The 27,996-nt window shown below is 58.7% G+C and overlaps 4 protein-coding genes across 9 annotated transcripts; 1 reads left to right on the forward strand and 3 right to left on the reverse strand.

The window, feature by feature from the left end:
• Positions 1-1,266: 1,266 nt before the first annotated feature.
• Positions 1,267-4,634, reverse strand: TXNIP (thioredoxin interacting protein). 2 transcript variants are annotated; one of them, XM_085082280.1, is made up of 8 exons: positions 4,203-4,633; positions 3,507-3,579; positions 3,269-3,416; positions 2,897-2,999; positions 2,549-2,805; positions 2,280-2,436; positions 2,007-2,155; positions 1,267-1,919 (listed from the first exon to the last, which is right to left on the reverse strand). In XM_085082280.1, the coding sequence occupies exons 1-8, from the start codon at positions 4,450-4,452 to the stop codon at positions 1,884-1,886; spliced, it is 1,173 nt and encodes a 390-aa protein (XP_084938406.1). In that variant the 5' UTR covers positions 4,453-4,633; the 3' UTR covers positions 1,267-1,883. The 2 variants fall into 2 exon arrangements, with proteins under 2 accessions (XP_084938406.1, XP_084938405.1); XM_085082279.1 differs by having other exon boundaries at positions 1,267-2,155; positions 4,203-4,634.
• A 6,311-nt stretch (positions 4,635-10,945) lies between these two features.
• On the reverse strand, positions 10,946-16,354 carry HJV (hemojuvelin BMP co-receptor). Of its 3 annotated transcripts, XM_085082273.1 has the most exons (5): positions 14,792-16,353; positions 13,541-13,807; positions 12,985-13,146; positions 12,308-12,810; positions 10,946-11,871 (listed from the first exon to the last, which is right to left on the reverse strand). In XM_085082273.1, the coding sequence occupies exons 2-5, from the start codon at positions 13,605-13,607 to the stop codon at positions 11,251-11,253; spliced, it is 1,353 nt and encodes a 450-aa protein (XP_084938399.1). In that variant the 5' UTR covers positions 13,608-13,807; positions 14,792-16,353; the 3' UTR covers positions 10,946-11,250. The 3 variants fall into 3 exon arrangements, with proteins under 3 accessions (XP_084938399.1, XP_084938402.1, XP_084938400.1); XM_085082276.1 differs by having other exon boundaries at positions 12,308-12,832; positions 12,985-13,807; positions 14,792-16,354; XM_085082274.1 differs by lacking the exon at positions 13,541-13,807.
• Positions 16,355-16,519: 165 nt separating this feature from the next.
• BOLA1 (bolA family member 1) lies at positions 16,520-17,939 on the forward strand. Of its 3 annotated transcripts, none has more exons than XM_085082304.1 (2): positions 16,520-16,664; positions 17,241-17,939. In XM_085082304.1, exon 2 carries the CDS (start codon positions 17,251-17,253, stop codon positions 17,662-17,664), a length of 414 nt encoding a protein of 137 aa, XP_084938430.1. In that variant the 5' UTR covers positions 16,520-16,664; positions 17,241-17,250; the 3' UTR covers positions 17,665-17,939. The 3 variants fall into 3 exon arrangements, with proteins under 3 accessions (XP_084938430.1, XP_084938431.1, XP_084938432.1); XM_085082305.1 differs by having other exon boundaries at positions 16,584-16,682; XM_085082306.1 differs by lacking the exon at positions 16,520-16,664 and adding an exon at positions 16,683-16,757.
• Positions 17,940-17,978: 39 nt separating this feature from the next.
• On the reverse strand, positions 17,979-27,833 carry SV2A (synaptic vesicle glycoprotein 2A). Its single transcript, XM_085082263.1, has 13 exons — positions 27,365-27,833; positions 24,526-25,256; positions 23,446-23,626; positions 23,184-23,335; positions 22,974-23,107; positions 22,478-22,567; positions 22,161-22,271; positions 21,995-22,083; positions 21,485-21,649; positions 21,253-21,386; positions 20,784-20,987; positions 20,258-20,417; positions 17,979-19,621 (listed from the first exon to the last, which is right to left on the reverse strand). Exons 2-13 carry the CDS (start codon positions 25,103-25,105, stop codon positions 19,438-19,440), a joined length of 2,184 nt encoding a protein of 727 aa, XP_084938389.1. The 5' UTR covers positions 25,106-25,256; positions 27,365-27,833; the 3' UTR covers positions 17,979-19,437.
• Positions 27,834-27,996: the final 163 nt, after the last annotated feature.

The raw sequence follows: 27,996 nt of genomic DNA on the forward strand, positions 1-27,996 counted from the left end.
TTGGGAACCATAGGACTCCCATCTGTAGCCCCCCGGTGGTTTCAGAGGGTGGGATGCGCCCTCCCACCAGCCTGGGGCAGGATTTGGGGCTGGGGGAGGTGCCCCAAATCCCTTGGATACGTGTCCCCTCCCACCAGCCACGTGCCTCAGTTTCTACCTTACCATGGGCCCTGTCCCACCTCCGTGTGTCCCCTTCTGCTTCCACCCTGTTCCCATCCCATATTCCCACCCCATTCCGATCCTGGAGGCTCTCACTGCTACGCTGACAGTGCTCGCAGTTTAGCCCAAGCCCTTTGGCCCAGTTGGAATCCATCCGGAAGCTCCAGAGCCAGCATAGATCACAGACCCAGGGCCTGGGAGATGCCTTGTGGGGGGTTCCCCAAAATCATGGAGGGTCAGGCTGAACTTCCAGATCTGTGTGGATCCTGCTCCAGAGCTGCTCTGGCACAAAGGCCAGGCAGAGGAATGGCGGGGGAGGTTTATGGCGTTAATTAGTTTAATTGGAGCTGTAAACTGGGGAGAGGGGGAGGGTGAGTGCAGGGTTCAGCCCCCTCGGGTGGGGGGAACTTTGGAGGTGGTGCTGGCTCCTCCTGGGCCTTTTCCAAGGGGGAAAACCAGCTATTTCAGAGGGCAGTTACTGTAGGGTCTCCAGCAGGGGACTGGAAGCTTCTCCCTAATTTTAGGGGGTGCCCTTCGTTGTCTGTGCCCCCCCTCTTCCCACAACCCTCTCGGCCCAGCCCATTCCTGGCCCAGAGTGGGATGACCCTTCGCCTCTTTGGCCGGGAGCCAGAATGGCTCTGGCTTCAAAGGAAAACTGAGGCACTGATGGGGATAAGGCTTGGGGGCAGTGAGCAAGGGAGGCACAGCGGATTTGGGGGGGCTCCAAGTGGGAGAGAGGGGAAGAAGCAGAGCCAAGGTCACGGCCTTGTTCTTCAACACCAGCACCTTTCACCCACATCCCAAACATTAGCCAGGGGGGGTGTTCTTACAGCAGTGCCAAAAAAGGCAGGAAAGAACAGCAGGAATACTCCCCCGCCTGCCTCAGTTTCCCCTCCTCCCAGGCCTGTTTTATCTCTCTGTGCCTCAGTTTCCTCTCCTTATACCACTTTTTTGCTCAGCTTTTTGCTTTTTCCCCAGGAAAAACCGAGACCTCCCCAGGGCTCCTCCCAGAAAAAACAGAAACTGGGAAGATAGGGTCACAGTTCCCACCCCAAGGGGGGGCATTTCTGCCATCCTCCCACCGCCCAGAGGGACAAGAGACAGAGGTTCCATTTCACTCATTTATTATAAATTTTGCCCCCCAGGGGCCACAGAAAGGTACAAAATTTGCATTTTTGTGCTTCACCCCGCCCCCCCCCGCCCCCCCCAAATACTATGTACAAAACCAAAGAGTACAAAAAGGCATCAGTCGCGGTAACAGGTTTGTGTCACGACAGGATGGATTCATGGTGTCACAGTGTCCCCCTCCTTCAGCAGGAGTGCAGCGCAGCCAGAGCAGCACCCAGAGTTATGGAATTAGGATGGAATCAGTGAAAACCAGAGTTTCCTGCCTGTCACCACGTCATGACAGGGCAAGGACAGTTAGCATGTCACAACAGCCATGACACCTGAGGTTTTCCAGCCCTTTTCCAGCTGGATCTGTCTTGTCTCCCCCTAGTCCGTGAGGGTTCTCTGCCGGCTCAGCGTGCCAGGGTTTTCCACAAGTTTCTGGTGCCTGCAATGGCCCTGGAACAGTGGTTCATCAAGAATGCAGCAGTTCCTCAGGAATGTGGCAGTTCCGCGGGAGCACTTCCCCTCCAGGTGTGTGGGGCCAGACGTGCTGCAGGTGTGTTGCACATGGAGCTCAGTCCAGAAAAGCAGGAGCGACCCGCCAGATATGATGCTCACTGGACGTTGTTGTTAGCGACACAGGGATCCACCTGGGCGACGGAGCAGGAAGCAGGTGAGGGACCCAGGCAGGTGATCCCAGATCCACCTGGCCCATCCCATGCTGGTGCTGCGCTCACCTCCGTGTAGGTAGGGGGGGGCATGAACTTGAACTCGGGCGCATACATGAAGATGGGGCTGTCAAATCCATCCGGATCATCCAGGAGTGGTGTGGTGGGGCTTTCCAGCCGGTGATCCTCAGGAACAATGTCCAGATAGCATGGGGGTGCTGTGGGGATGCAGGGAGGGATTCATGAGCTCACCTGTGCTTGGCCCTCAAGCCCTTGAGGGGGGCCCCCACACTGTGATCTCACTATCCAGAGATCCCACCCTGTGGATCCCACTCCACTCACCCTCTGGAGCGTCCGGGAGGTTCAGGTCCACCCAGCTCATTTCAGAACTCGTCTGACTAGCCATGCTGGAGCTGCGGCTCCCAATGCCTGAGCGGCTCCCAATGACCAATGGCAGCTCCAGGATGATCTTCTTGGAGCCTGGGACGCTGACATAGATCTGCAGGAGAAGAGCCAGGATTTAGGGATGTTGGGACAGGATGAAGATCCCTATGATACAGAGGAAGATGAGGAGGAGGATGAGAAGGAGGATGAGGAGATCCCCCACTCACCTGCAGGAAATACTCCACACGCAGGATGTTGCAGCCCAGGATAGAGGGTTTGAGCTTCCGCACACGGATGGTTTTGCCACGCCAGGATTCAGAGGTGCCAGAGATTATGTGATTGCCACGAACACAGGAGAGTTTCTGGGAGAAGACCTTGGTCTGACCATTGGCTAGGTATGTGTGCTTGGCCACGATAGCCGCCTTGGGCACCACAATGCGCGAGCAGGTGTTCTCAAAGTCCGCATTGATACAGATCTCGTCGCCTGTCAAGGGAAGAACCAAGACGTCTGGGATGTCAGAGGTTCCCTAACTGATTCTCCCCACCGCCAGTTCCCTGTTCCCAGCAATCCTCACCTTCACAGAATCCCTTCCTGTCGATCTGGGCACTGACGGATACGCGTCCATCCGGTATGAACATACAGGACACTTTCTTCTCCTTCTTGGCTGCAACTGGAGACTGCAGAGAGAGGGAATGGTCAACCACTGACCCCATCTCACCCTTCCCACCCTCCTCCCTTCCTTCCCTTTTTGCAACCAACCCTCAAATTCCCCTGGAGTACAGAACCTGCCCCACCCAGTGCCAATTTCTGGAATTATCCAGAACTCCTTAATCCCACCCTTAATCCCCCTCAGCCCAGAGCTGATTAAAGACAGCTGGATGCCACAGGGTTTGGCTGACCCTCCCCAAGGGCTTTTCTCCCATGCTTTTGGAGAACTCGATCTCACCAGCAATTCCGGGGTGTTCACATCCACAGGATCCATCACCTCGAAGCGTTTCTTGACCTGCTGTGTGGGGCAGGCTGGACGCTCCAGAGACGCCTTCACCCAGTAATCCACGGAGCCATACTTCCCCTTGAACGTGGTGCCCAGTGGCCTACAGACAGGCAGGGGGTCACTCCAGAGCCAAAACATGGATTTTCCAATTTAATTCCATCCCCAGAGGCAGGTGCTGCCTCATACTCACCCCTGGGGCAACTCAAAGCCAAATTTGTACTCGTACTTGTTCCCAGGTCTCAGGATGACTGAGCCATCCTCATCTGCAGGAGAGAAGGGGGAAGAAAACATCAGATGGAGCTCCAGGGTGATCCTCAGTTCCGAGGGCACTGGGCAACACCTGGAACCCCATGTCCTCTCTATGCTGCTCCCTTCACCTCAGCAACACCCCAAGCCCCCGGGGCAGAACACAGCACTCCCACTGGCTCCACCCCACCTCCACCTCCCCACTATCTCCCTGCTCCAGCCCCAGGGTGTGATCCTGTGCCCCTCCCTGACTGCCACCAATGTCACCAACCCCTGTGGTGTCAAAACGCATCACAGGAGCTCCCTAGGCTCTGATTTTGTCCCTTAGCTCCCAAACCTCGACTTGACTTGGCCAAACCTTCCAATGTTCATAAATTTTGCTGTATTTGGTCATCTTTCCACACTCCAGACACAACATCAACTCCGTGTTGGGGATCAAAGGGCTCCACTGGGACCCACCACAGCACCCATGCAGCCAATTCCAGGGGCACTCCTGGCTCTCTGTCCCCCCCCAACCCCTCTGCCCCCCCATCCAGCCCCACACACCCCCATGCTGCCAAGCCCTGGGTCAGGGCTGGGTTGGGGTTATGAACCGGTGTTTAAGGCAACCCTTGCTCCCACTCCAGCCCCATGCCCTCACCCGTGGGCTGCTCCTCAAGCGCCAGCACATCCTCGAAGCGCAGGTACTCCATCTCTTGCCGGCACTGGGCAGGGCCCTTGGCCCAGGTTACCCTGGCCACGCCACATGCCAACACCTTGACGGCGCTGACACGGGTCACCTCGGCCACCTCCACCAGCACACGCCCAGCCACCTTGTCCCCGCTGCAGTAGACCTTGTCGGGCTCGCTGAAAGCCACCATGAAGCTCTTCACTTTCTTGAACATTACCATGGCTGAGGCAGCACGGGGATGCACAAAGCAACGGCTGCGGGGCTTTATCCTCGTGGAGCAACAAAAGCCGCCCGAACCAGGCAAGTCCGGAGAAAAACAGCGATTGGACACTTTTTTCCCGAGGAGCTGCAAAGAGCTCACAGACGACTCTGCCTGTGGCCTCACAGCTCTGCGAACTCCCCTACCGCCGCTGCCTTTTATAGGCTCGGGAACCCCGCCCACCCCCGCCCGCGCCTGTTGCTCCTGGGGGCTCCACGCCGAGGGCGCGTGGCCAGGCGTGCTGCTCGCGTGATCAGTGCTCCCATTGGCCGCCGCTGCCTTGTTTACAGCCGCGCCGACCAATCAGAGCGGCGGAAGCGGAGCGTGGACAGCGTGTGAAAGCAAGCCGCTCGTGTTCCATAGGGCGGGCACGGACGGAGGCGGAGTGACAGTGCAGAGGACCAATGGGAAGCGAGGACGGGAGGCGGCTGTGGCCAATGGAGAGCGCAGAACAGCATGTCATGTTCCCAGGCTCAGGGTGGACGAGGGCGCTGGCTCCAGTTTGGGACGGGCCGTGTTGTACTTGCCGAACTGGGAGCGGCCAGGTCGGGTCCTGAAGGGGGGCTTCACCCCCTTCCTCAGTCTCTTTCTCCCTCTCTTCCTTCTGGTGCATTTGTGGGAGTGTTTCTACCCCCTCTACTGCTTCCCCCTCTGTTTTGGGGACACTTCCCACTCCTTCTTCCCCAAAATATCCCTCCCAAACATTGAACCAAAGTGCAGCAAACACCCACATCCGTTCCATAAACCGTGGCCCTGTCTTCCAGCTGGGATGTGAGGAGTGGGACAGCATTTTGCCTCCCCCCCAACCCCTCCCAGAGACTTTGGCTTCCAAGAAATCCTTGTATTTCACTCCCTGGATCAGCTTTACTCCAGGACAGGCACAGGCTCTTTCCCTCTCTTTTCCCAGCCCTTAGTGCTTTCCCAGTTCAGGAAAACACTGGGAGCGGAGGAAACAGGAGAACAATGTTCATGGAGCCACCCAGCACTGGAGGAATGGAAATGGGGGGCTCCCAGTGCTCCCCACCCCAACAAGGAACAGGGAGGTGTTTTTATTGGGAGTTTCCTTAAGAGATTGTTTGTCCGAGTGTTCCTGGCATTTTTCCTGCCCTTCCAAAGCCTCCTTCCCCTGGAGTTAATTCACACCTGATCGTATAAACCGATAAAGTGCCAGATAAACCTTGGAGCGTAAACTGCTCTCCTGCCAAACCGCAGGACAGAATTGCTCCTTGAGAGGGAATTCCTTGGTTCGGTGAGGAATGGAGGAATTGCACCTTTTTTCCTCTGGTCCCCATTGTCTCCCACTAGGAAAAAGGTGATGGGTTAATGGAGAATTAAGGATTTGCTCTAATTAGGCAAAAGGTGGGGAGCTTTTTCCGGCCTTCTCTGCCATGGGATATTCGACCCCTTAGATCTGTGCTGGCATTCCTGTCAGAGCCATGTTTACACTCTCCCTCTCCAGTTCCCATCGGTGTATGCCTTTCCAAGGAAACCATCCCCAGCCTAGGGCTGCTTAGACACATTCCAGCAAAGCCAAAAGGCCTTGGAGCCCCGTGCCAAGGAACTTGTCAAGGATATGATCCAAGGCATGGTCCACATCCTGAATCCTCTCTAAATTCCTCCAGACTTGTCAATCAGGGCTGCCCTTTCCCCCCCTGACCCCCATCCGATGGCAATCCCTCCCCATTCCCTGCTGCCGGAATTCCCTCAGGGGTCAGACTTGCTCCAGGAAGTGTTCTCACACTAGCAGCACACCTGGATGGATCTGGAGGGTTGGGAACACTGCGGGATTTTCATTTGTAAAAAGCAAAGATTCCCAATGTCAAATCTCCTTCAAAAACAAGGAAATCAGGAGAAATCACCGGGAGTTCTGAGCAGAGACAACCTCCTTCTCCCACTACACTGTTATTTAAGGCATTCATCCCCCTCCCAGCTCCTTTCCCATGGGATCATGGTGCTTAGAGCATTCCCCACCCTCATTTCCACTGCTGAAGGCAGATGGATGAGGAGAGTGGCTGGATCCATTGCTTTTCCCGGAGTTCCTGGCCAGGGGCGAGGGATGGCCAGGACGGTGTGACTAATGCTTAGCCCCAGAATAACCCACTTCCAAAGCCACAAAACGAGAAACCTGCCCCTGAGGTGACTCACTGGGCTCCGGGTGGGTCCCAGGGAAGGAATTGGGCATGGCACAGACTTGTTTTTGCCAGCACAGCTCCTGGTGCTGATAAGATCCGTGTTTTTCTGCTCTAGGTTATCAGGATTGGTTGCCAGGAGAAGCCACGCTGCTCCTGTGACAGCCTGGCCTTTGTCCCTGCTATCGGACAAGCGGTATCCAGCCATGATCACTGGGAAGCCGAAGGGTGCCGGCAGCCCCACAGCTTCTACGGGCTGTTTGCTCCATGTTTCTCACCTTATATGGTCCTTTCCAGCATATTCCAGGCTGGGAGGGGGGAGAGAGGGCTGGGAAGGGATCCACAATGGCTAGAGCTTGGGGACAGAGTGTCCCGGCTGTGTGGTTGGGAGCTGGGGCGGAAAAGGCATTTCCTCTGGTTGTTTGTGTACAGGGAACATTGGGAATAGAGCCCAGCTGGAAAACAAGGGACTATGGGACTGGGGTAGCTCCTGAAAAGTCCCACGCCCAGGATTTTCAAGAGTGGAGGCTCCAGAGCACGTCTGGGTCAGTTCCTAAAGCCCAACAGTGGTTTGGGGGTGGAAGGGAAGGTCTCTAGTGCCTAGCTGCAGGCAGAGAATGCTCAGCTATGCCGGATTGCCAGGTACAGAGGTTTGACACTCCTCAGAGATCTTCTAGGAATGGCTTGAAAAGCTCCAAGGACAGATCCCCACTGTGGATTCCCAAAATTTCCCCTTTTTTGCTGTTTTGTCCCCAGCAGAAGCTTTTAACCTCCATGTCTGAGATTCTTCAGGGACAGGGATCAGGATCCCTTTTTCTCCTTCCCTGAGGGGGACAAGTCCCCTCTGGGCTTGCACAGGAAGATTTTCCCTCTGAAGTTCCACTTTTCCATCTCCCGCTGGGGATTGGGATGTGGAAGCTCCCCTGCCTGGCAGTTCTTAGTCCGGGAGGGATTTCTTCCCCTGTTTTCTGCCTAGATTGTGTTTTTGGAGCAGAGAGAGGGGAGATAAGGCTCCAGAAGAGTTCAGCCATCCATAAACAAGGAGGAATTCAGATCTTGGGTCTGGAAAGTCCCGTGCTTGTCATCTGCTCTGGCCGGAAGAGACAGTGACATCAGCTCCACTCCAGCTGGGAGAGAGGGACTTCCCCCAGCTCCTGACAGAGCCCCCGGCACCCCTCAGACAGCAAAGGAATATGGAATCTTTCCTCCTTTTCAGCAGCCAAAGCTGCTCCAGGGCAGCGAGCAAGAGCTAGGAGTATCAAGCCTGGGGAAGAGAAGTGGGACTTGGAGCCATCTGATCTCTGGAAGGTGTCCCTGCCGTGAAGATGATCTATAAGGTCTTTTCCACCCAAAACCAGCCTGGAATTCTGTGATTCCTGGTTGTCAGGGGTGAGGATGGACATTCCGGCACTCTGGAGCTCTGACTGTGCCGGAGCCCTTCCCGTGTGCTGGGATCTGTGGACATCTAGAGGCTTTCTCAGGAATGGCAGACAGTTATCCTTCCATCCGTCCATCCATCCACCCAGGTCTTCCTGGAGCCTTCTCTTCCCCAGGCTGGATTCCTCCAGCTCTCGCTCGCAGCCTTGGAGCAGCCTTGGCTGCTGAAAAGAAGGAAAATTTCCTTATTCCTTTGCTGCTGTGAACTTTCCTGGCTGTGAACACTTCCAGGTGTGTTCTGAGCATCTCCACCTCAAATGGGCCCTGTGACACAGAGCCTCGTCCCCTGGAGGAGGGAACTTCGGTCAACACTCCCTGGACAAGGTGACCTGGGCCACCTGGAGCAGCTCATGGTGGGGCTGCAGGTCTGACTCTTGTCAGAGCAGGTATCAGGGTGTCACAGCAGGTCACAGGGCCACTACCTCCCTCTGTCACAGGGCCACCACCTCCTCTGGACACCCTGCAGAGGCTCAAACCTGAGCCATAACTAGGCAGGGGTCCAGCTAAGTAGGGGGAATGTGCAGAGTGTGGGATGGGCCTGGCTCATTCCCAAATTGTTCCACACTGCTCCTCCTCAGCACGAGGGAGACGTGAGGGTTCTTAGAGCTGTGCTGAGGCAGAGAACAGACCTTTTCCCCCACCCGGAATAAAGGAGCAGAACATCGGCGCCAATCTGCCAATCCAGCGCTTGATGTCAACAAGCGTGTTTCCATTGACGTCAGCGGACTTTGGATCGTCCCTTTCCCTCCCTGGCTGATGTCACCTGCTAAAAAACACCTCGGTCACTCCATCCAGTTCTGATGGGAGCCCACTTTGGGTGGTTCAGCATCTGGGTGCCCAACCTGTGTGGTTGGAGACAGGGAGGTTCAGGGTCTTCTCGCAAAGGGCAGGACCAGAGGAAGAGGCCCCAAGGGAAGGTTTAGCTTTTAGATTGGGGAAAACGTGTTCTTGGGAAGGGAGATCAGGCATTGGAACAGAGCAACGGTGGAGGCATCATTCTGTTCAAAAACAAGTGGATGTGGTATCTGGGGACATGGGTCTGTGGTAGCCTTGGCAGGGCTGTGGGACAGTTAATGATTAATGATCTCAGAAGTTTCTCCAACCCTAATGATTCCATAATTCATCAGCAACGGCTTCTCCATGTTGTAATCCAGTTGTCAGAAGGGTCCATGTTGGGCAGCTCCTGGTGTGACTATGGGTCAGGTGGAGCTGCCAGGCCTCCAACCTGGAACCAGAGCCTCCAAATCACGGGCAGGTCAGCAGAATTCCTGGACATTTTCAGTTGGGGAGCTGGGCTCTAAATTTCAAAGGTGGGCTCCTGAGAAAGGGTTGGCAAGGAAAGCACCAGACCCCAGTGCTGGTGGTGCAAGTAATGGGCTGTTCAGGCGGAGAAAAGGTCTAGTTCCATTGGGAACCCTCCTTTCCCCATGGAATTCTTGTTGATTGGCTCCACTGGCCAACAGCTAAAGGACAATTAGGTTCTGCATCATCAAATCAGTCCCATTTCTACCAGGAGCTCCAGCACTACCAACCCTGCACCTGACAATTTTATCACTATAGAAGATTTTATCCCTGTGGAGAACTTTCTCCCCAGGCAGGACTTTCTTCCCATGGAGGATTTTATCTCCCCACAGAGGATTTTATTCCTCCCCAGGTGATTTTCTCCCCACAGGGACATGTGGAGCACATCAGGAAGCAGCCTGCTTTCCTTTCCTCATTCCTGCTTCATTTAATCCACCAAAACTCCGGAGTCAAAGGAGCAGGGGAGGAAGGAGATATTATTATCCTCACCTGCCACTGCCGCCCAAAGACATGGAGAGACAGATGACAGGAAATGGGGACACAGAAATAGACCCCTTTAATGTCAAACCCATCAGGGATTACTGGGAGCAGGGTAAAAGACATGGAGCAGGTCTCCCACTCGTCACTGTGTGCTCTGAGTGCCCATCCAAGGGGGAATTTGCTACAATATCCATGAAATGTTTTCGTATTTACTTTTTGTGCCCTTGGCACAAAAGAATAAAGAGCGAGAAAGCTCCATGGATGTATGGAAACATGAATTGTAAAACCTCCCTTGATGGAGCCTACATGCCAGGAGGGGCTGCAATTCCCTTTCCCCCATTTCCGCAAGCCCTTCCTGCAATTCTGTGGGACAGGGATGGCCAAGTTTTTAATACTTCATTAAAAATAACAGAAAGTCTTCCCTATGGAAAAAAATTCTCCTGTAGAACTCTGTCTGCTTTGCTGAAATCCTCTGAAATATGTGAAATTTGCCCTCCCCTCTGCAGTTCTGCACCTTCCACGGGACGATACCCTTCCCATCTGTATGCCCAGCTGGCTCTTTGCCATCAGGAATTCTGTTTTCCAAGCAAGAGCTCCAGTTTGTGTTGGATTTGAGCAGTGATAGAGAATTTCGGCCCAAGGGAGAGAATTCCCAAGGGGTGTTTGTCCTCCCTGACACTCGACACTGGTTCCAAGTCCAGACCCAGCTAAATCAAGTCCACAACAGGTGCCAAGAAAACAAGAGAAAATAGCAACAGTGGCCTGAGATGTAGGAGGCCTGAAGCTCCACAGCTCCCACTGCTGGAGATTGACCTGTTTTTTATCCTGGAAGAGGAGCATATGGACAAAACCAGCTGATTTCTGCTCAAAAGTCTCCCTCTTGGTCACAACACTCCCAAAACCGATTTGTGGCCTTGCTCAGCTTTGGGAGCAGCTGAGTGAAGGGTCCCAAATCCATTAAAAAACATGTTTTACTGCTAAAAATTGGTCTTTGGGCTTTGAGTCCATTATTTCTGGATCTGTAGGGTTCCTGTGTAGAATTTTGTTGGATTAGCACCAGAAGAAAGGTGGGAAGTGAGTCATGGAAAGGCTCTGAGGGACAGAGGGGATTTCTAACCCAGAGGGTTTATTTTTCTTCGATGCACTGCAATGTCACATCCTTAGGGGAAAAGGAACATGTCAAAATAGAACAAAAAGATTTGGATCTGCCTTAAGGAGAGGAGCTGAGAACAGCTGCACCATCCACGTAAGACCAGTGGGTGCAAACCAGGGGTTCATCTCTCCCCTCTCCTGGGTCTCCGACTCCTTATGGCTGTGGAGACACCTCCTCCAAGGTGAGGCATCTTTCCTGGCTGCAGCCACAGATTTAGAGCCAGCAGCTCTCACAGGTTCCCCACAGAGCAGGCAGAAGTTAAATGTGCAACAAAACAGCCCAGAGTCCACAGGAGAGGAGGCAGAGGAGGAGGGATGGAGAGATGAGCGGGCAGCTTCCCCCAGCCTGGAAGATGTGGAGCTTCTCAGCATTGGGCAGGAAGAGCCGGGCATCCTCCAGCGCCCCATGCGCTGCCATGGTGAAGTTGGTGTCCCCCGAGGTCACCACATCAAAGACACATGACTGGAAGTAGACATCCTCCACAGGCAGCATCTCCCGGCAGAGTGCCCGTGCTGTTTCTGCAGGAACACGACCATGCCCACGGGGGCTGCGGGACATGCGCTGGCTGTGGGGGCAGCCCCCCACACACAGCTGCAGGTCCTGCTCCTCTGTGAAGGCCCGGGCCACCTCCTCGGCAGTACGGATGGAGAAGGAGAGCTGGCGGCCAGCCTGGCGCACGGCAATGGTGGTGCCGATGTAATCAGCACGGATCTCCACGTGTCGGCCAGGGCTGCGCTCCCAGATCATCAGGCTGCTCCCACCTGGACGCACACCCCCCTTCACAGAGCCGTCCTGAAAGGCTGCCGGGACATTGTCCAGCTCAGCCTGGTAGACCTTCTGGTCAATGCATTCTTTCATGTTCTTGAATATGATGGTGAGCTGTGGGGAGCAGGGTGGGAGGGGGATGAGCATGGTGGCGACGTTCCCATCCCAAGTGTCCAGGTATCCCAGAATGCAGGTTCCACCCCACCTATCCATCCTCAAACCATTCCTGCCACAGTCTTTTTGGGATAACTGTAATCTTTACTTCTTTCCTTCCTTTTTAAACACCATTTAAGCAATGGAAAACTCAGATGGAGCCAAACCCAGCAAAATTCCTCCAGGTACCCCATGGACCACACAGTCATCTGGTGGCAACTGCAGTGTTTCAGGGTGCCTTCAACAACCTTCACCCCTGTTGTCCCTCCTTCCTCACCCCTGTTGTCCCTCCTTCCTCATCCCCCCTGGGTTTCACTGAAGTGGTGCCAGGGATTTTGGGAAGTGGAGGAGGTGCCCTGAGTCTGGATTTGCTGCCCAACCTGTGCAGCAGTGTTACCTTGCTGGTGACTGTTGCGTTGGACCCCTTGGCCACTGGCGAACTGGTGGCTTGCACAAACAGGTAGTCATTGTCCAAGAGTGGCCAGGAGCCCTCCACCCGGCACGTGTGGAAGTCATCATGGAAGGTGCGAATGTGGGGGTCCCCGAAGGCAGCACAGTGCTGGAAGCCAGGAGGCCGGCCATGCTTGTAAAGGAAGCTCCGCTCATAATCACAGATGTCGAGTGACTCAAAGCCCTGGGGGTTGGGGGCTGGGGGCCGGGGCCGGGGCGGGGCTGTGGGCCCTTCCTTGGAGCAGTTGTTCTGGATCATGAGGTCCTCGATGCCATGCACAGCAGAGTGGAAGGCCAGGTCCCCACGGCAGGTGCGGGCAGTGCGCCGGGTGCACAGGGAGTAGGAGCGGAGTGCGGTGCAGAACGCAGCACCACGGCTGGGGCCGCGCAGGTGCAGTGTTGCCGCCACGTACTCTGAGTTGCAGCGTAGGATCTTGCACTGGGAAGAGACTGGGAGAGACAGGACGACTCCCTGGGAAAGGGGATGGGGTGGGGAAGGGCAGCCTCTCCTCCTCCCACCACCTCCCACCATCCAGCCTGCTCCAGATTCCCATGGAGTTTCTTCCTGGAAGCACTTGTCTCCTGGTTTTTACAGGGAACAGCTCCGCACATGCGGATCCTTACCATGCCTGCAGAGGAGAAGGAGCAGGAAAGCTCGGAGGAAGAGGCTGGAGTTTTCCAGCTGCCCTGGGTTCCTACTGTGAGCACGTCTCCCCATTCCCATCCATGCAGAGCTTGGGGGATCTCTCACCCGCCAGCAGCTCCCAGCTTCATTTGGCAGCTCCCCTGGAAGCAGAGGTGTGATTGGAGAGAGACAGGCAGATGGGACTAAGAGGGGCTCTGCAGCCACCAGCGAGTCCAACGGAGTACTTCCAAGGCCACCTCTTGCCCCACGTGGCACATCCACATGGCTTTGAACATTTCCAGGGATGTGACTCCACTGCTGTCCTGGGCAGCCTGTGCCAGGGCCTGATCAGGCTTTTCATGAGAAAATTTTCTCTGATATCCAACCTAAATCTTGCTTAGTGCAGCTTGAGATGTTGCTCACAGTGTTGGTGTTGAGCATGCCATTCTTCCCTCAGTTTGGAGACACCACATGTGGGATCAGAGACTGAAGCACCCCTGGGTGCCAAAGATGTCCTCGGACCCTCATTTCCTGCTTTCCCACTGCCCCACTCACCTGTATCAGCCTCCTCAGGAAACGATCTGGCTCCCAGCGCTGGGAGCTCCTTCGCTGCGGGACACATGGATGTCCTTGTCACAAGCTCTGCCCCGACTGACAGCCAGAGAGACCCGCAGAATGACCTGGGAAAATTCCAGCCTCCCTGGACTCCTCCATGGCCTTGCAGCCAGATAAAATCCGGGGTTCTGGAAGCCTGTCCAGAGACCAGGGAGTGGAGCCCCCCGCGGCTCTTTGTCCCTGGCCACCTTTGCTCCGTCCTTTCCCCTGCAGGGCAGAGGCGGGGGTTGAAATCGATCCTCCTAAATTTAGCCGGGCTCTGATCCAGCCGGTAACAACAGCTGGAGTGCAGAGAAGGAGGGGCACAGGAGCCCCAGGAGGAGGTGGGAGCCCCTAGACCCTGGGGACTGTGGGATCACATCAGCCATGGGAGCTTCCCTGGAACTCCATGGGTTTTCCTCCTTGGAAACCCCCTGCCAGCACCCCTGGGAGTGAGTCCCTGTGGAAAAGCGCAGTGCTTTTCCCTGTGGAATGTATCCAATAGGGAGTGGGATGTTTCCTGACAAGGAATGCTTTTCCTACATTTTCTGTCACAGCTTCCTCTCCTGGGGCACAGTCAAGTCCTGAACACAAACATGGCATGGGCCAAAGTTGGCCAGTGTCCCCAGGGATGGATGACCAGTGTCTCCAGGGATTGGTGGCCGATGTCCCCAGGGATCAATGACCGCCAGACTATGCTGGCTGCATTTGTGAAATCCCACCAGCACAGGTACAGGAAGTAGCTGCATCAGCCCCTATTCCTTGCAGGGAGGAGAAATGGTCAGAAATGTCCACACCAGGATTTTCCAGGTCCATTCCAGAGGCCATGGAGGAGGACAGGGCTGGGAAGCTGGTCCTTCAGCATCTCAGCACCCACAAATCCCTTTGGGAAGACACTCAGGAAAGCCTTCTGCCTCCTAAACCAAGTTCCTGCTGTTTTCCACACCTGGCTGTGCCATGCAGGGAGCAAAGCCTTGTGCCCACCTGGGCCCAGGAGAGCTACAGCACTGGGACTGGGGCAGGAAGAAAGAGAAGTATTTGGGGAAAGCAGCATTTTCCAGAGAGCTGGAAGAGTGGATCCCACTTCTTTCCAGGATGGGCCATGCGCATAGTCAATCCCAAAGGATGCACTCTTCCTGCCATGCCATGCTTGGCATAAATCCTGTCCCTCCATCCCCGCACCTCTGCCAAGGATCCCAGCACTCCACTTACCCTGACCAATGCCACAGGAGGGGCACCAAATCCCCCTAGACCCTCCAGAGGCAAATCCTGGTCCCTGGCCTGGGTCTGGCTCCGGATGGGAACGAGGAGGGAATCCTGGCTGTTGCCACCCAGGCTTGAAGCAAAGGGAGCGAAAAACAGCTGAAGATTCTGACAGCCGAATCTGTCACTGGGAGCGGGAGCCGAGTGGGCTCCAACAGCACTTTAAAAATAGCCAGTAGGACTTTTGATCCCAAAAGGCAAATTCCAGTGGGGAGGGGAAGGGAGAAGGCAGGGAGAGCCAAGACTTCCCAACTGTATGCATGAGCGGAGAGTGAGGTGGACACGGAGTTGGGGATGGACCACCCAGAGCTGCCCATTCTGAGGTTTCTTCAGGCTCTGGGAGAAACAAGCAGGTTGGAAATACAAAATGCTGATGAAAATCCAAGGAGGCTCCCATTCCAGCACCCCAGCAGGTAAGCACTCTCCTCCTGGATCTAAGAGCAGAGAGATGGGAAAACTCATGGAGTTAAAAGTGGTGTCCAGTAAAACTTTTCCTCCGGTATTCTCCATTCCAGGACTTTCCCTCTCCCTCCCTTGGGAAGTCCTGGAGAGGGAGAGATACTGGGAGAATCGGATATCTTATTTCTACACCTGGAAAAAGAAGACCTTGAGAGGGCTGGGGAAGGAACCACCTGGCTCAAAGACGCAACTGAAATCCCACAGGATCCCACTGCTCTGAGCCGCTCCCAGGATACAGGCATGTGGATAAATCCCATCCCCAAGCACCTGCTCCGGGGCCAGGCAGCTGGGGGCTAAAATAATCTGGGAGCAGATGGAGCCGGACGCTCCTTGAAGAAGTTCTTGCCGTCCTCCCACGTCACCTGCACGTAGTGCCGCCCGCTCGCCCGGTCCTCGCACATCTGACATGGCCCTCGCTGCGCGCCACCGCCTTCCGCCCGCCCACCGCCGGCGCACCGGGATCAGCGGGAGGAGGACGACGACGACGAGTAGGAGGGAGACGAGGCTCCGGCCACGGCTCTGCTGCCAGGGCCATGGGGAGACGGGTGGGCGGGGAGCGCACCCCCGGGAGGGGGATGGAGAGGGAATCCAGGATAGAGAGATGGGAAAGGAGGCCCGGGATGGAGGTGACAGTCCGGGGATCGAGAAAGAGGATCTGGGATCCAGAAGGGGGATCCGGGATGGAGGGATGGAGAAAGGTGCCCAGGGAAAGGGGGAAAGAACAGCCGGGAAGGAGGAAGGAACCCCCGGGAAGGGCCGCTCGGGCTGGAGAGGGCTCCAGGAGAGGGACCGCGGCGAGGAGAGGGAGTGCGGCGGTGCCGGAGAACCGGGGAAGGACTGCAGGGGAGGAGGAGAAAAGTTCATTCTCCTCCCTCGGGGGCTCCGGCGGAGTCGGGCTGGGGCGAGGGCGTGACTCTGTGCGTGTGAGTGGGTGTGCGTGTTGCACACGCGTGTCAGTGGGGCCCCCTAGCCACCTCCCAGCTCCCCCTCCATGTCCTCCTCCCCTGTGTCCCTCCCCGTGCCCTCCCGTGTCCCCTCCGATTCCCTCTCCGTGTCTCCCTATTTCCCCGCCGGGCCCCTGTGTGCCCCCCGGCTCCCCCCCTCGCTTCTCCCCATTTCCCCCCGGATCTTCCCGCGCACACGTGGCTCCGCCCCGACACCATCCGGCTCCGCCCACGGACTCCATATAAGAATAAAGAGGGGAGAGTTCTGGTGAGGGGGCGTGGTTTAGGCGTGTGGGGTCGAGGGTTACCCGCCCGTGGGCTTCGTGGCGGGGATTGGACTGGGATGTCACGTGACGCAGCTTCGCCGGCGTCACGTGACGGCGGCAGGGAGACCCCGGGCAGCGTGACCGGAGAGGGCGGTGAGAACCGGGTATCGGGTAGTCCGGGAGGATCTGGTCGTCCCGAGGGGTGTCCCGTGGGAGGATCGGGGGATAGCCGGTGTGGGTTCCACGGTGGGTGGGGGCTTCTGGGTGCACCCCGGGGCTGGGGAGGCTGAGGGGGATTAGGCCCTTGTCTCCTGCTCTGGGACCCCTCCCCAGCTCCGAGCCCGAAACCTCCACGGAACATCCCCCGCGCCTCCCTCCGCCATTCCCGTGGCAGGAGCTCGTTCCGGAGGGCTCCCCCAGACTGGCCGTCCCCGGCACTCCCTTGTTCCACTTTCCGCCTTCCCCAATAACAGAGGCTGACCCGACGAAGGCCCCCAAAAATCACCTCCCTGTGCCGCCCTCCCGCCATCCCTATTTTCGAGGTGGAATCCTCCAGAGACCCACAAACTCAATCCGTCCCCCTCTCCTCGAGCCTCTTCTCCCTTTCAGCCCCCCAAAACATCCCCTCAAACTCTTCCCCTGCGAGGTCCTCTCCTGGCCGCCGCGGGGGAGGGGGGCCGGGGGGACCCTCTATGCCTGCAGCCCCCTAAATGCCCCCATCTCTTGCAGCACTTCTCTGATGCGGGGTCCCCTCCTGGCGGCCTCTGGGGGGGCCATGGGGGGCGCGGGGGGGCCCCTGGCCCGCACCATCCGTGCCAAGCTGACGGCGGCCCTGCAGCCCACGCACCTGGAGGTGCGGGACGACTCCCCCCACCACGGAGGTCCCCCCGGCGCCGAGACGCATTTCGGGGTGCTGGTGGTGAGCGGGCGCTTCGTGGGGCTCCCCCTTCTCCAGCGGCACCGCCTGGTGCACGAGGCGCTGCAGGCAGAGCTGGCCGGGCCCCTGCATGCTCTGCAAGTGATTGCACGCACGCCCCAGCAGTGGCAGAGTGACCCCCGCGCCCCCCCCGCGCCCCCCTGCCTGGGGGGCTCCAAGCGGGAGCGACGCCGCGGGGGCGGGGAGGAGAAGGAGGAGGTGCCAGGGCAGCAGTGACAGTCTGGGAAGCCCTCCAGGGACAGCATAGGACTCCTGGGACCCCCACCCTGGTGTCAGCGCAGCAGATGGAACCTGGAGTTGGGATAGGGCAGAATGGGGGTGACACCCCCACATCATGCTCAGCCCTGACCCCCGCACCCTGTATCACCTCCAGCCCCCCTCATCACCCCCAGCCTGGACCCCCCAACCACCCCCTGCTCCCACCCTGGTGGGGAATTTTTGGGGTGTCCCCCCCATTTAATTTCCAAATCAATCCAAATAAACTTGTTCTGTCTGGCGAACCCTTTTGGGGTGGGGGTGGATTTGGGTCATTTTGTGCTTTTTTGGGATTTTTTTTTCCATTTTAATTAATTTACAAACACCTCAAACTACAGCACAGCACGACAGAGCTACGGGGGGGCCGGGGGGCCCCAAGGACCAGCTACACCAAGGGGGGGACAAAGCACACTGGGGATGCTTGGAATGGGAGGGGGCTGCCCTGGGGACAGGGGGGGCTCCTGGGGAACTCTGACCAACCCTGCCTGGCCCTGTGGGGCTGATTTGGGGGGGGGGGGGGCAGAGCATGGGGGACCCCCACAAACCCCGGGTTTTGAGGGGGCACAGCACTGGGACCCCCCTGAAGCCCCATTTCTTTTGGGGAGGGCACAGCACTGGGGATCCCTTGTACCCCGATTTTTTTTGGGGTAGGGGCTGTTTGTGCTTTGCAAACCGCTGGTGGTTTTGGGCTGGGGGGAGGTAAAAGGGGGTGGGGGGGAATATGGGGGTGGAGAGGTTAAAAGGGGATGTGGGGAGGACATGTGGATGCAGGGAGGGAAGGGGGCTAGGAAGAGGAAAACAAGGACCAGAGAGCCCCCCATGCCCCCCCCTCACCCACACCAGCCTCCCTCTAATGGGGAAAATCCTTTAAAAATCAGTTAAAAATCACTAACTGGCAGTTTTGGGGGTCCCCCCGCTGCACCCCAAATGAGACGAAGGGTTTGGGCTGTGGCTGGGGGGGAACTGTGCTTTGCACCCTGAAAGTTGGGTACTCAAAAGTGGGGGCATCGTGGGGGAAGTGGGGGCATGTGCTTTAAAGCAGGGGGACACCCTAAATTTGTCAGGCAGCCCAAGGGGATTTTGTACCCCCAACTGCTGCACTCCCCAAAGGGACCTGCACCCCAATATCCTGTGCCCCCCCTGAGGCATATCTGAGGCACCCCAAGGGCTCTTGCACACCAAAAGGCCACCCCAAGGTCCCCCAATCCGTGGGGGTTTTGGGGACCCTGCTGGGTGCCCTCCACAGGGATGGAGAAACTGAGGCACAGGGGGCCCCCCACAACCAGAGACTTCATCCTCCTCCTCCTTGGCTCAGCAGGGATTTGGGGGATGCAGAGAGATATGGGGGTGTCAAGGGCCTGTGTCATCCCCCCTTGATGCCAGGGCCCCCGTAAATCCCACCACACAGCTCCCCAGGAACGAGCAGCAACTCACAGAGGGGATGACACCAAGAAAAGAAACTGGTGGGCAGAGGGGGGTATTGGAGGTTGAGGGGGCTTGGGGAGTCAAGGGGGAGTTTGAGGGGTCAGGGGGGAGTTTGAGGTGTCAGGGAGGTTTTGGGAGTGCAGGGGGATTGGGTCAGGGGAGGGCCAAGTGCAAATGAAAAAGATCCCAAATGCTCCAAGAAGACGTTTCACAGTGTCTAACGCGACTAATCCCAGGGCACGAGGGGGGAGGAAATGCTGGATTTGGAGGTGCCCTGGGGAGGGGGGTCCCTCTCCCCCAGCCCCCCCATCACTGCAGGACCTGGCCCCGTGTCTCAGGCAGTTTGAGGGCCAGGGAGCTGCCGAGGGCCAGCGCAGCCGAGGCAAACAGGATGGGCACAGCCTTGGTGATGCCCACAAAGGATGTGAAGATGCTGATGCCCAGGACAGCCGCCAGCTTGCACAGCGCATTCAGGAACCCAAACGCCGTCGTCCTACGTAGGACAGGGAGGCCTGGGGTTGGTGGGGGCATCCCCAGATGTAGGGGAGGGCACCCAGCCTCGGGGGGACACCTGCAGAGGGCAGGTGGCACCCCCTACAGGCACCTGGCACCCTGAAATGGGCACTTGGCACCCCGCAACAGACACCTGGCACCCCAGAACAGGCACGTGGAGGCGTGAAAGAGGCACCCAACACCCCAAAATGGGAACTCAAAACCCTTAAATGTGCATCCGCACTCTAAAATGAGTACCCAGCAGCCCAGGGCTGGCAGGCAGCACCCAGAAACAAGCAAGCAGCCAGCAACTCACACCTGGCAGCTAGAAGCCCAAAACCTGTACCCAGCAGTTGGTCTGGCACACAGCATCCAAAACTTCCCACCCGGGACTCCACATGTGGCACCCAGAACCCAAACTCTTGCACCTGGCACTCAAAACCTCCCACCTGGCCCCCAAAATACTGCCCCCAGAACACAAAACCTCCCACTTGACACTCAAAAACCTTCACACTTGGCACCCAGCACCAAAATCCTCCCACCACCACCCAGAACCTCCCACCTGGCAATCGAAACCTCCCACTCAGCACCCAAAACCTCACTCCTTGCACCCAAAACCTCCATTCCAGGCCCCCACCTTTTGTCAGAGGGGTACAGCTCCACGGTGAGCACGTCGAGCGCATTCCAGGAGGCAATACTGACCCCCCCAAAGAGGCAGAGCAGTGCAATCATGGCAGACTCGCTGTTCCCAAAGGACAGGAAGAAGCAGCTGACGCAGGACATGACACTGGAGCCAGCTGGGGGACACAGGGACACATCAGAGCACAGGGAAACTGAGACAGGTGGTGGGACAGTCCCCAAAAGGGGGAGGGAGATGGGGGTGACCCACCAGGAGGGACAGAGAGTTCCCCAGGAGATCAACAGAGATAGAGGTTACCAGTGGGTGGGAAGGGGATAAGGAAGGTCCCCGAAGGGGTGGTGGAGGTGGGGTGACCCACCGGGGTAGTCCCCAAAAGGTGATGGTGATGGAGTGATCCAGCAGGTGGGAGGTGGGTCAAGAAGATTGAGAGCCTAGTTTGGGCTGGAAGGCACCTCCAGGACCCCCCAGCCCACCCTCCTGCTGAAGGCAGACCAGGCTGCCCCAAGCCTGTCCTGCTGCCCACCCAGCATGCGCAGGCGGCCGATCTTGTCCATGAGCAGGGCTGACACGATGTTCCCAGGGAGCACAGCCAGGGTGCCCAGGAAGCTGACAAAGTAGATCATGTAGGCGTTGTTATCGTCACTGAAGTCCAGCTGGCAGCCCTCCTTGTTGTGCAGGAACGTGCTGTTCACCACCCGGCTGTTGATGAACTTGTACTCAAAGAGATCTGGGGGAAGAGAGGGTTATGGAGTCACCTTGTCACCTTTGGGACTTCCCTGACCTCTCCTACCTGGTGGTCAATCACACCTCCACCACCCCCTTGGGAACCACCCCGGTGGGTCACATTATCTTTACCACACCAACTCCGTCATCCCACTGGGGACTTCCCTGACCCTCCTCCAACCTGGTCATTCACCCCCATCTCCCCCAACACCCTGCGGCCACCCTGGTGGGTCACCCCCTCCATCCTCCCAGGAACCCCCTGCCCACACCTGTGTTGTAGAAGACAGTGGAGATGAAGGTGCAGTTCTTGAAGAAGGTGTTGCTGGAGGTGATGTCCTCGAAGTAACACTCATCAAAGAGCGAGTCCTCGAACGTCACTGACTTCATCTTCAGCCCAATGAACCTGCGCAGGGGGACAGGAGGGAGGCCCCGGCTGCCCCCCACCCCTGTGCTGAGCAGTCCCAGGCTCAGCACCCCGAGACACAGCCTCCCCTCACTCACTTGTCGTTGAAATACTCCCCACCACGGTGCACCTGGTTCTCCAGGGTGAAGTTGAAGGTGAAGTGCCGAACCTTCTCGCGCGTGAAGAGCTTTGTGCGCGATGCATACTCAATGCTTTGCAAGTGCTTGATCATGTCCGGAAACCACACGGTGAGCCCATAGTAGCTGCGGAGACAGGGGTGAGCGGGCACCACACACCTGGGGTTCCCAGTGCTGGCCCAGAGCTCCCAGGACCAGCCCAGAGCTCCCAGTGCCAGCCCAGGGCTGCCAGGGTCAGCCCTGAGCTCCCAGTGCCAGTCTGTGCTACCCCAGTGATACTTGTTCCATCTCACCCCACCCAGTGCTGCCAGGCTCCATCTCAGTCCTGTTCCAGTGTTTTCAGTCCTGGCCCAGTGCTGCCTAGCTCCATCCCATCCCACGCCATCTTGTCCCATCCCAGCAAGTGCTATCTATCTCATCCCAGTCCCAGCCCAGTGCTGCTAGTCCCATCCCGGTCCCACCCCGCAGCACCTGAAGGACATGGTGAACCACACCGCCATCATCATTAGCGTCACCCGCCGGTACTCAGGCGCGAAGCACTGCTGGAAGTTGCTCCAGACCTGCAGAGGGACATGGGAGGTGACAGGGTGCGGGGGGCGCAGAGGGCACAGGGACCCCTGGGCTGCTCCGGCCTCACCTGCTGGGACAGGTTGAGGCATCGGACCAGCCAGCGCCGGTACCATGTCCCTGTGTCCGACTGGATCTCGATGAGCTCGTCCTCCCTCTTGATGGTCTTAATGTGGGTGACCTGTGGCAGGGGGCACAGTTTGGGGACATCGGGAAGTGCCAGGACCCTACCTTGTGCCTCAGTTTCCCCACCTGTTACAGCAGTGCTGAATCCCCCAAGTGGGTGCTTTTCCCAGAGGTGGGAATTGCAGCCCCTACTCCTGGAGGACACCCCACCCATGCCCAGGGTGCTGTGTACCCCAGGGCTGAGCCCTGGGGGGTCCTTACCGAGAAGACCCTCTCAGGGTGGCCCTTGGCCCTCATGTTGGTGTCATGGACCTGCTTCAGCACCATCCAGGCCTCGTCGTGCTTCCCATTCTGTGAGGGCAGGGACAGATCACGCCAGGACAGCCCGGACCTGGACCCTGATCACCCCATCAGCGGTCCCTGCCTTGGTTCCACCACCCACCTGGCTCCTGCCACCCACCCAGGGATTCCTCCACCACCTTCATCACCTCCTTAGGGTCCCCCCATCCCCCTGGGGTCCCTGCCTAGGTGTCATCATCCACTTGGGCCCAGTTCCTGCCCAGTTCCACCCCTGTCCAATACCCATCTGGGTCTTCCTGTCCAGGCCCCACCATCCCCCTGGGGGGTCCGTGTCTGGGCTCCCCCATCTCCATCCTCCACCTGGGGGTCCCTTCCTGGGTCACCTCACCCTTCACTCCAGGTCCCTGATGCACTCCAGATTCCCCCAGTATACAGTCATGCCCCACCAGTCCCCCACCTCCAGGTAGAAGCGTGGGCTCTCGGGCATCGTGGTGAGCGCCCCAATGGCAAAGACCGAGGGAAAGGCGCAGACAAGGACAAAGACCCTCCAGCTGTGGAATTGGTACGCAGAGCCCATCTGGAAGCTCCAGCCTGGACAGGGACAGGACACGGCAGTGGGGCCGAGCCCCAGCACACCCCATGTGCGCCACTGGCCCTGGGCTCCTACCATAGTGGGGGATGATGGCCCAGGCCATAGCAGAAGCGTAGATGCCCCCAATCATCCAGAACATGCAGAGCCAGCTCAGGTGCTCCCCGCGCTTCTCCTGTGCCAGGAACTCCGAGAAGTAGGAGAAGACGATGGGGATGGAGCCGCCGATGCTGGGGATGGAGGGGAGGGAGTGGCATCACCCCCTGCCCCATGCCCCACCATACACGGGGGGAGATCAGCCCCTGCTCTGGGGGTCCCTCCGTGGCTGGGCCCCCCTTACCCCACACCCGAGAGCAGGCGGCAGAAGAGGAAGGTGCCGTAGCCCTGGACGAAGGAGGAGAAGAAGGCGAAGACGCTGTTGACGGAGAGGGAGATGAGGAGGCACTGCCTTCGGCCCAGCCGGTCGGCCAGCCCGCCCCACACGAACGCGCCCACCATCATGCCCAGGTACACGATGAGTCCTGGGGAGGGGGACACACAGCAAGGTCAGTCCCAGGGGACCCAAGCACCTGCACCCTGGGTCACCTGATGGAGGGAGAGCATCCTTGCACTGGGAGTGGGAAGTAAGCAGGGACCCCCTCCTCAAGATGCTGGGTCCCCTTGAAGGGAGGGGACAGAATCCCATGTAAATGGGTGGTGGAGGTTGTCCCCTGCTCTGTTCAGGGACAGTGGGACATGGGGGGCAGATGTGCCCCCAGGGCACCCACACCCAGTTCCTCTCCCTGTCCCAAGTTTGCCAGATCTTAGGGATGGGGGGCACTGGTACCCCCTACGATTTGGGGGTGTGTGTCAGGCTCCCGTGGCCATCACAGAGAAGGGCGGGGCAGGCATCGAACACAGCCCCCCACAGCTCCCTCAAACCCAGTCTCAGCATCTACTGATCAGCCCAAGTTTCTGAGTTCACTCCCCGCAGCTCCCTCTCACCATTGCTTGTGTGGGGACCAGTGTGGGACTGGGAGGAAGATGGTGGGAGCCCTATGCCTAGGGGGTCATGCGTCCCTCCTTGTCCTCCCATCCCTTCCTGGATCCCATACCTCATGGCCTCATGGCCCCTCAATTCTTCCTGTGTTCCTCCATAGCCCCTGTGACCCCCCACATCTCCCTGAGCCCCCCACGTCTTTCTGCATCCCCAACTCCCTATGTCCCCACCCTCCTGCACTTCTCTGCCCCCCAACATTTCCTCGGGTCCCCCTACATCCCCCGTGTCTCTCTGTATCTCCATATCCCCATGAGACTCCCCCACATCTCCCAGCGCCCCTCCATGTAGCCTTGACCCTCTTGCCCCCCCCATCCCATCCCATGACTCTCCCCTATCACTCTCCCATATCCCCGTACTTGCCCCCAGTGCTCCCCTCCTCACCCAGCATGCCCTTGTTGGAGTCGGAGAGGCACATGTCCTTCTCAGCGCTGGGTAGGACAAAGCCCACCACAAAGACCTCGACACCATCAGCCATGAGGGCCAGGCCCAGGACAAAGTAGAGGGTCCACTGGAAGCGGCCGTGGCCACATTCCTGCAGGATGAGCTCGTACTGCTGCGCCAGCTCCTCCCTGTCCTTCCTCCGCTGCCCCTCGCTGTCGTCAAAGGCGCCCGCGGCCGCCGCGGCCCCCAGGCGCTCCCCCCCCTTCAGCGACTCCTGCCGGGGGATCCCTTGGTACTCGCCCTCGTAGATCTCATCCTCCTCGTCGTGGCCCTCAGTGGCGTCGCTGGACACCCCCTCCTCCTCGTTGGCCCCCTCGCCCCCCCGGTAGTAGCCATCCTGGGGCGCGTAATCTTCATCGTCTTCCTCTTCCTCGAAGCGGGAGTAGGAGCGCCGAGTGTACTCATCCTGCACTCGGTCCATGCCCCGGCTCACCTTCTTGGCCGCGTGCTTCTTCACCTCCTTGGCAATGTCCTTGGCGCCGCGGATGAACGCGGTCCGGTCCCGGAACGACTCGTCCATGGTGCTGGCGGGATGGGACGGGACGCCGAGAGTGGAAGGGGGATCTCTGCGTCGGGAACTGCGCCCTCAGGCCCGGGGAGCGGGAAGAGAGGTGACGGCGCTACCCATCCGTGGGAGGGGGTGTGGGAGGACGCGGGATGCTGGCTTGGACCTGGGAAGCCCAGACACAACCAGGCTGAGTTTGGGTGGGAGTGGCCCTGCGTCCCACCTTGCACTTTTTCTCCTTCTCAGATGGAAAGAGGAGGATTTGGGGACCACCTGGTGAAGTGGCAGGCGGGTCACCGCAGGGCACAGTGGGGGCTGGAGTGGGGACAGACTGAGACATGCTGGCTTCATGCCAGCCCTCTTCCCCTCACTTGGGGGACTCCAGCGCCCACAGTTCACCGGGACTGACCCCCTCCCCCCCCAGCCCTGCTAGATCCATCCCTTCTGCATTCATACCAAAGGACAGAGGGAGCTGGGGGGACAGCAGGGGAATGGCTGCCCCTGAGTTTCCCCAGTCCATTCCCCCAGGACTGCGAGTCATCCAAGAAACAAGGCCATCAGCCCCCCATTTCCTTGGGCACCACCGGGATGATGAGAGGATCAGTCCCCAGGGGCATGGAGGCCCCCAAACCCTCCCAGTAGCACCAGTGCCCCGGGTAGGAGGCTCAGGGTTTGGTACAGGGGTCCCTCGAAGGGTCCTTTGGGTGACAGCGACCTGTGTGAGCCAGGCCACGCTCACTGCAGAAGCTCCCAGGCAGGATTTACTGCAGGAGATGCCAGTGCCGGCAGATGCTGACCTGGCCGGGGGAGGCTGGGAGTACCATAAGCCCCCTGGGGTCTAGCCTTGGAGGAGGAGAATGGCATCCAGATACCTGGGGGTGGCAACTCCTTGCCCCTTCACATCCCAGCATCCCAACCCCCCTTTCCCAGCCCAGCGTCCCCACACCCACTGCACAGAGCCCAGCTCAGCTCGTGACGGGGATGGACCCACAGCCCTCCAGTCCGATGCTGCTGCTCCGCCCGCAGGGGCTGTCGTGACCCCCCCCCAAGTGCTATTTTTATCACTGGCGAGGCGGGAAGGAGCTGCGGGCAGAGGGACGCAGCCGGCGATGTGTCCCCCCCTGCCCAAGTGAGGGGACAGGGCATGCGGGGACGCTAAATTTAGCCTTTTGGAAACCCAGGAGGGAGGGGTGCTGCGGCACGGCATGGGCCTCTATTCCTGAGCAGAGCCATGCAGGTGATTTTACAAGATAAAATGGCAAATTCCTCCCCTGTCCTCCCTTCCAGCTGGGGGGAGCCCCCAGTCCCCTCCCTGGGGGTGCCATGGACCTGTGAGGCCCCTGGAAGGGGTGAATCCATGACCAAGGTCATTTTGCTCCAGCCAGGCTGGCAGTTCCCTTTGGAACCTCCCAGTGTGGGGCCAGCATTCCACAGACCGGGAAGTATTGGGGCCTGGGAGAAGGAATGGGTGAGCAAGGAGAGGCTGGATGCATGGTGAGGAAGAGGATGGTCTGGGGAGCAAGGTCACTGCTGGTTCCGTGACAGAGAGTGGCTGCACAAACCAAGGAGCCTTGAGCATCCGAGCCAATGCCAGGAGCCAGCACTGGATGAGAACAGGGGTTTGATCCCACAAGAGAGGCAGAAATCCCACAGACCACAGTCCTTGAAATGCAGGAGCCAGGGAGGGTCCCCAAAAATGCCTGTCTGGGGGCTGAACATGCTGCTGGCCTTGCAGCCCTGTCCTGGCGTTGGCCAGCCGTGGACAAGGTTATCGGATCTGGATCCGTTTCCTCCTGCCACGCATCCGAGTGGAGCCAGGGATTGATGCAACCACACACCTCAAAACCCCCGCAAGTCCCACGTTGGGGGTCTGCATCACACCCCCCCGCAGCCCCCAGCCTCCCTGCGGAACGCCAGAAACATGGCGACAAGGGGGAAGAGTTGGAAATCTCTCGTGTCCAAGGTCACCCTCCAACAGTCCCCCTGTTACCCCTTCCCAAAACCCCCCCGGTTCCCCCCTCCCATCCCTGCGGCGAATTCCCGATCCCCTCCGGCTGTTCTCCGGTCACAGGACAGCAGCGGAGGATGACAGGAGCCCCCAAAACGCACATCCAAAGGCAGAACCGGGCTCCAGGGAAGGCTTTCCAGGACAAAATGGCCACAGCAAGTGGGAAGGAGAAGCCGAACCCCGAATCCGTCAGCGGCTCCGAGGACGCCGATTAACGCCGCGGGGAGGGGGGATGCGGGGTATAAATCCGTTTTGTTACCCCTTACCTGGCTCAGCCCTCGCCCCGCTCCAGCTCCAGCTCCTTCCCGGCGCCGGCGAGGGAGATGCTCCGGCGAGGAAGGATGCTCGGGAAGGGATAGGGCGAGGAAACAGAGGATGCTCCGGCAGCGGCACGGCACGACAGCAGCTCCCGGGTACCAACGCTACCGCCGCAGCCTCCGCCGCACACACGGAGCGCTGGGAGAGTCCATCGGCGCAGCCCCGGGAAGGGAGGGATCAGCCACAGCACGCGGCGAACCGGGGGGGCACGGCGGGGGAGGGGGCTCGCCCCACCGAGGGTGGGGCGATGGATCCCCCGGGATGCGCAAGGGGAGCTCCCGCGGGATCGGGGTTCCCGTGATGGAGCTACTGGGATGGACCTGCTCCGGAGGCTGTGGATGGCGGGGAGCGGCTGGTGGGATGGGGGGCATGAGCCGACCGCCCCCCCGATCCTTCGGAGAAGCTCAACCCCCCCTCCTCCCCCGCCGCCCCCCGCATGTGTGAGTCACGGCCTCCGAGGGGTTGGATTGGGATTTTTTGGGATCAAATCGTCCCCGCCTGGGCTGGCCAGACCCGGCCCCTCCGCTGCAACATGACACGAAAGCCCCGATGAATTTTTTAAGGGGGGGTTAGGGCCGGG

This window comes from Lichenostomus cassidix, chromosome 25 (assembly GCF_008360975.1).
Source record: "Lichenostomus cassidix isolate B80296 chromosome 25, HeHo_3.0, whole genome shotgun sequence".
Taxonomy (NCBI): Eukaryota; Metazoa; Chordata; class Aves; order Passeriformes; family Meliphagidae; genus Lichenostomus; species Lichenostomus cassidix.

What these genes read in the sequence shown, in the direction of transcription:
- TXNIP (XM_085082279.1), bottom strand. Translation starts at nt 4,452, where the DNA reads ATGGTAATGTTCAAGAAAGTGAAGAGCTTCATGGTGGCTTTCAGCGAG. An exon ending in GCTTGAGGAGCAGCCCACGG is followed by an intron (nt 3,580 to 4,202) that starts GTGAGGGCATGG and finishes TCTCTCCTGCAG; the next exon opens with ATGAGGATGGCTCAGTCATC. An exon ending in CAGGAAGGGATTCTGTGAAG is followed by an intron (nt 2,806 to 2,896) that starts GTGAGGATTGCT and finishes TTCCCTTGACAG; the next exon opens with GCGACGAGATCTGTATCAAT.
- HJV (XM_085082273.1), bottom strand. Translation starts at nt 13,607, where the DNA reads ATGTGTCCCGCAGCGAAGGAGCTCCCAGCGCTGGGAGCCAGATCGTTT. An exon ending in TCCTGAGGAGGCTGATACAG is followed by an intron (nt 13,147 to 13,540) that starts GTGAGTGGGGCA and finishes CTCTGCTTCCAG; the next exon opens with GGGAGCTGCCAAATGAAGCT. An exon ending in ACGCAACAGTCACCAGCAAG is followed by an intron (nt 11,872 to 12,307) that starts GTAACACTGCTG and finishes TGCTCCCCACAG; the next exon opens with CTCACCATCATATTCAAGAA.
- BOLA1 (XM_085082304.1), top strand. Translation starts at nt 17,251, where the DNA reads ATGCGGGGTCCCCTCCTGGCGGCCTCTGGGGGGGCCATGGGGGGCGCG.
- SV2A (XM_085082263.1), bottom strand. Translation starts at nt 25,105, where the DNA reads ATGGACGAGTCGTTCCGGGACCGGACCGCGTTCATCCGCGGCGCCAAG. An exon ending in CGCCTGCTCTCGGGTGTGGG is followed by an intron (nt 23,336 to 23,445) that starts GTAAGGGGGGCC and finishes CTCCATCCCCAG; the next exon opens with CATCGGCGGCTCCATCCCCA. An exon ending in TGGTTCACCATGTCCTTCAG is followed by an intron (nt 21,650 to 21,994) that starts GTGCTGCGGGGT and finishes CTGTCTCCGCAG; the next exon opens with CTACTATGGGCTCACCGTGT.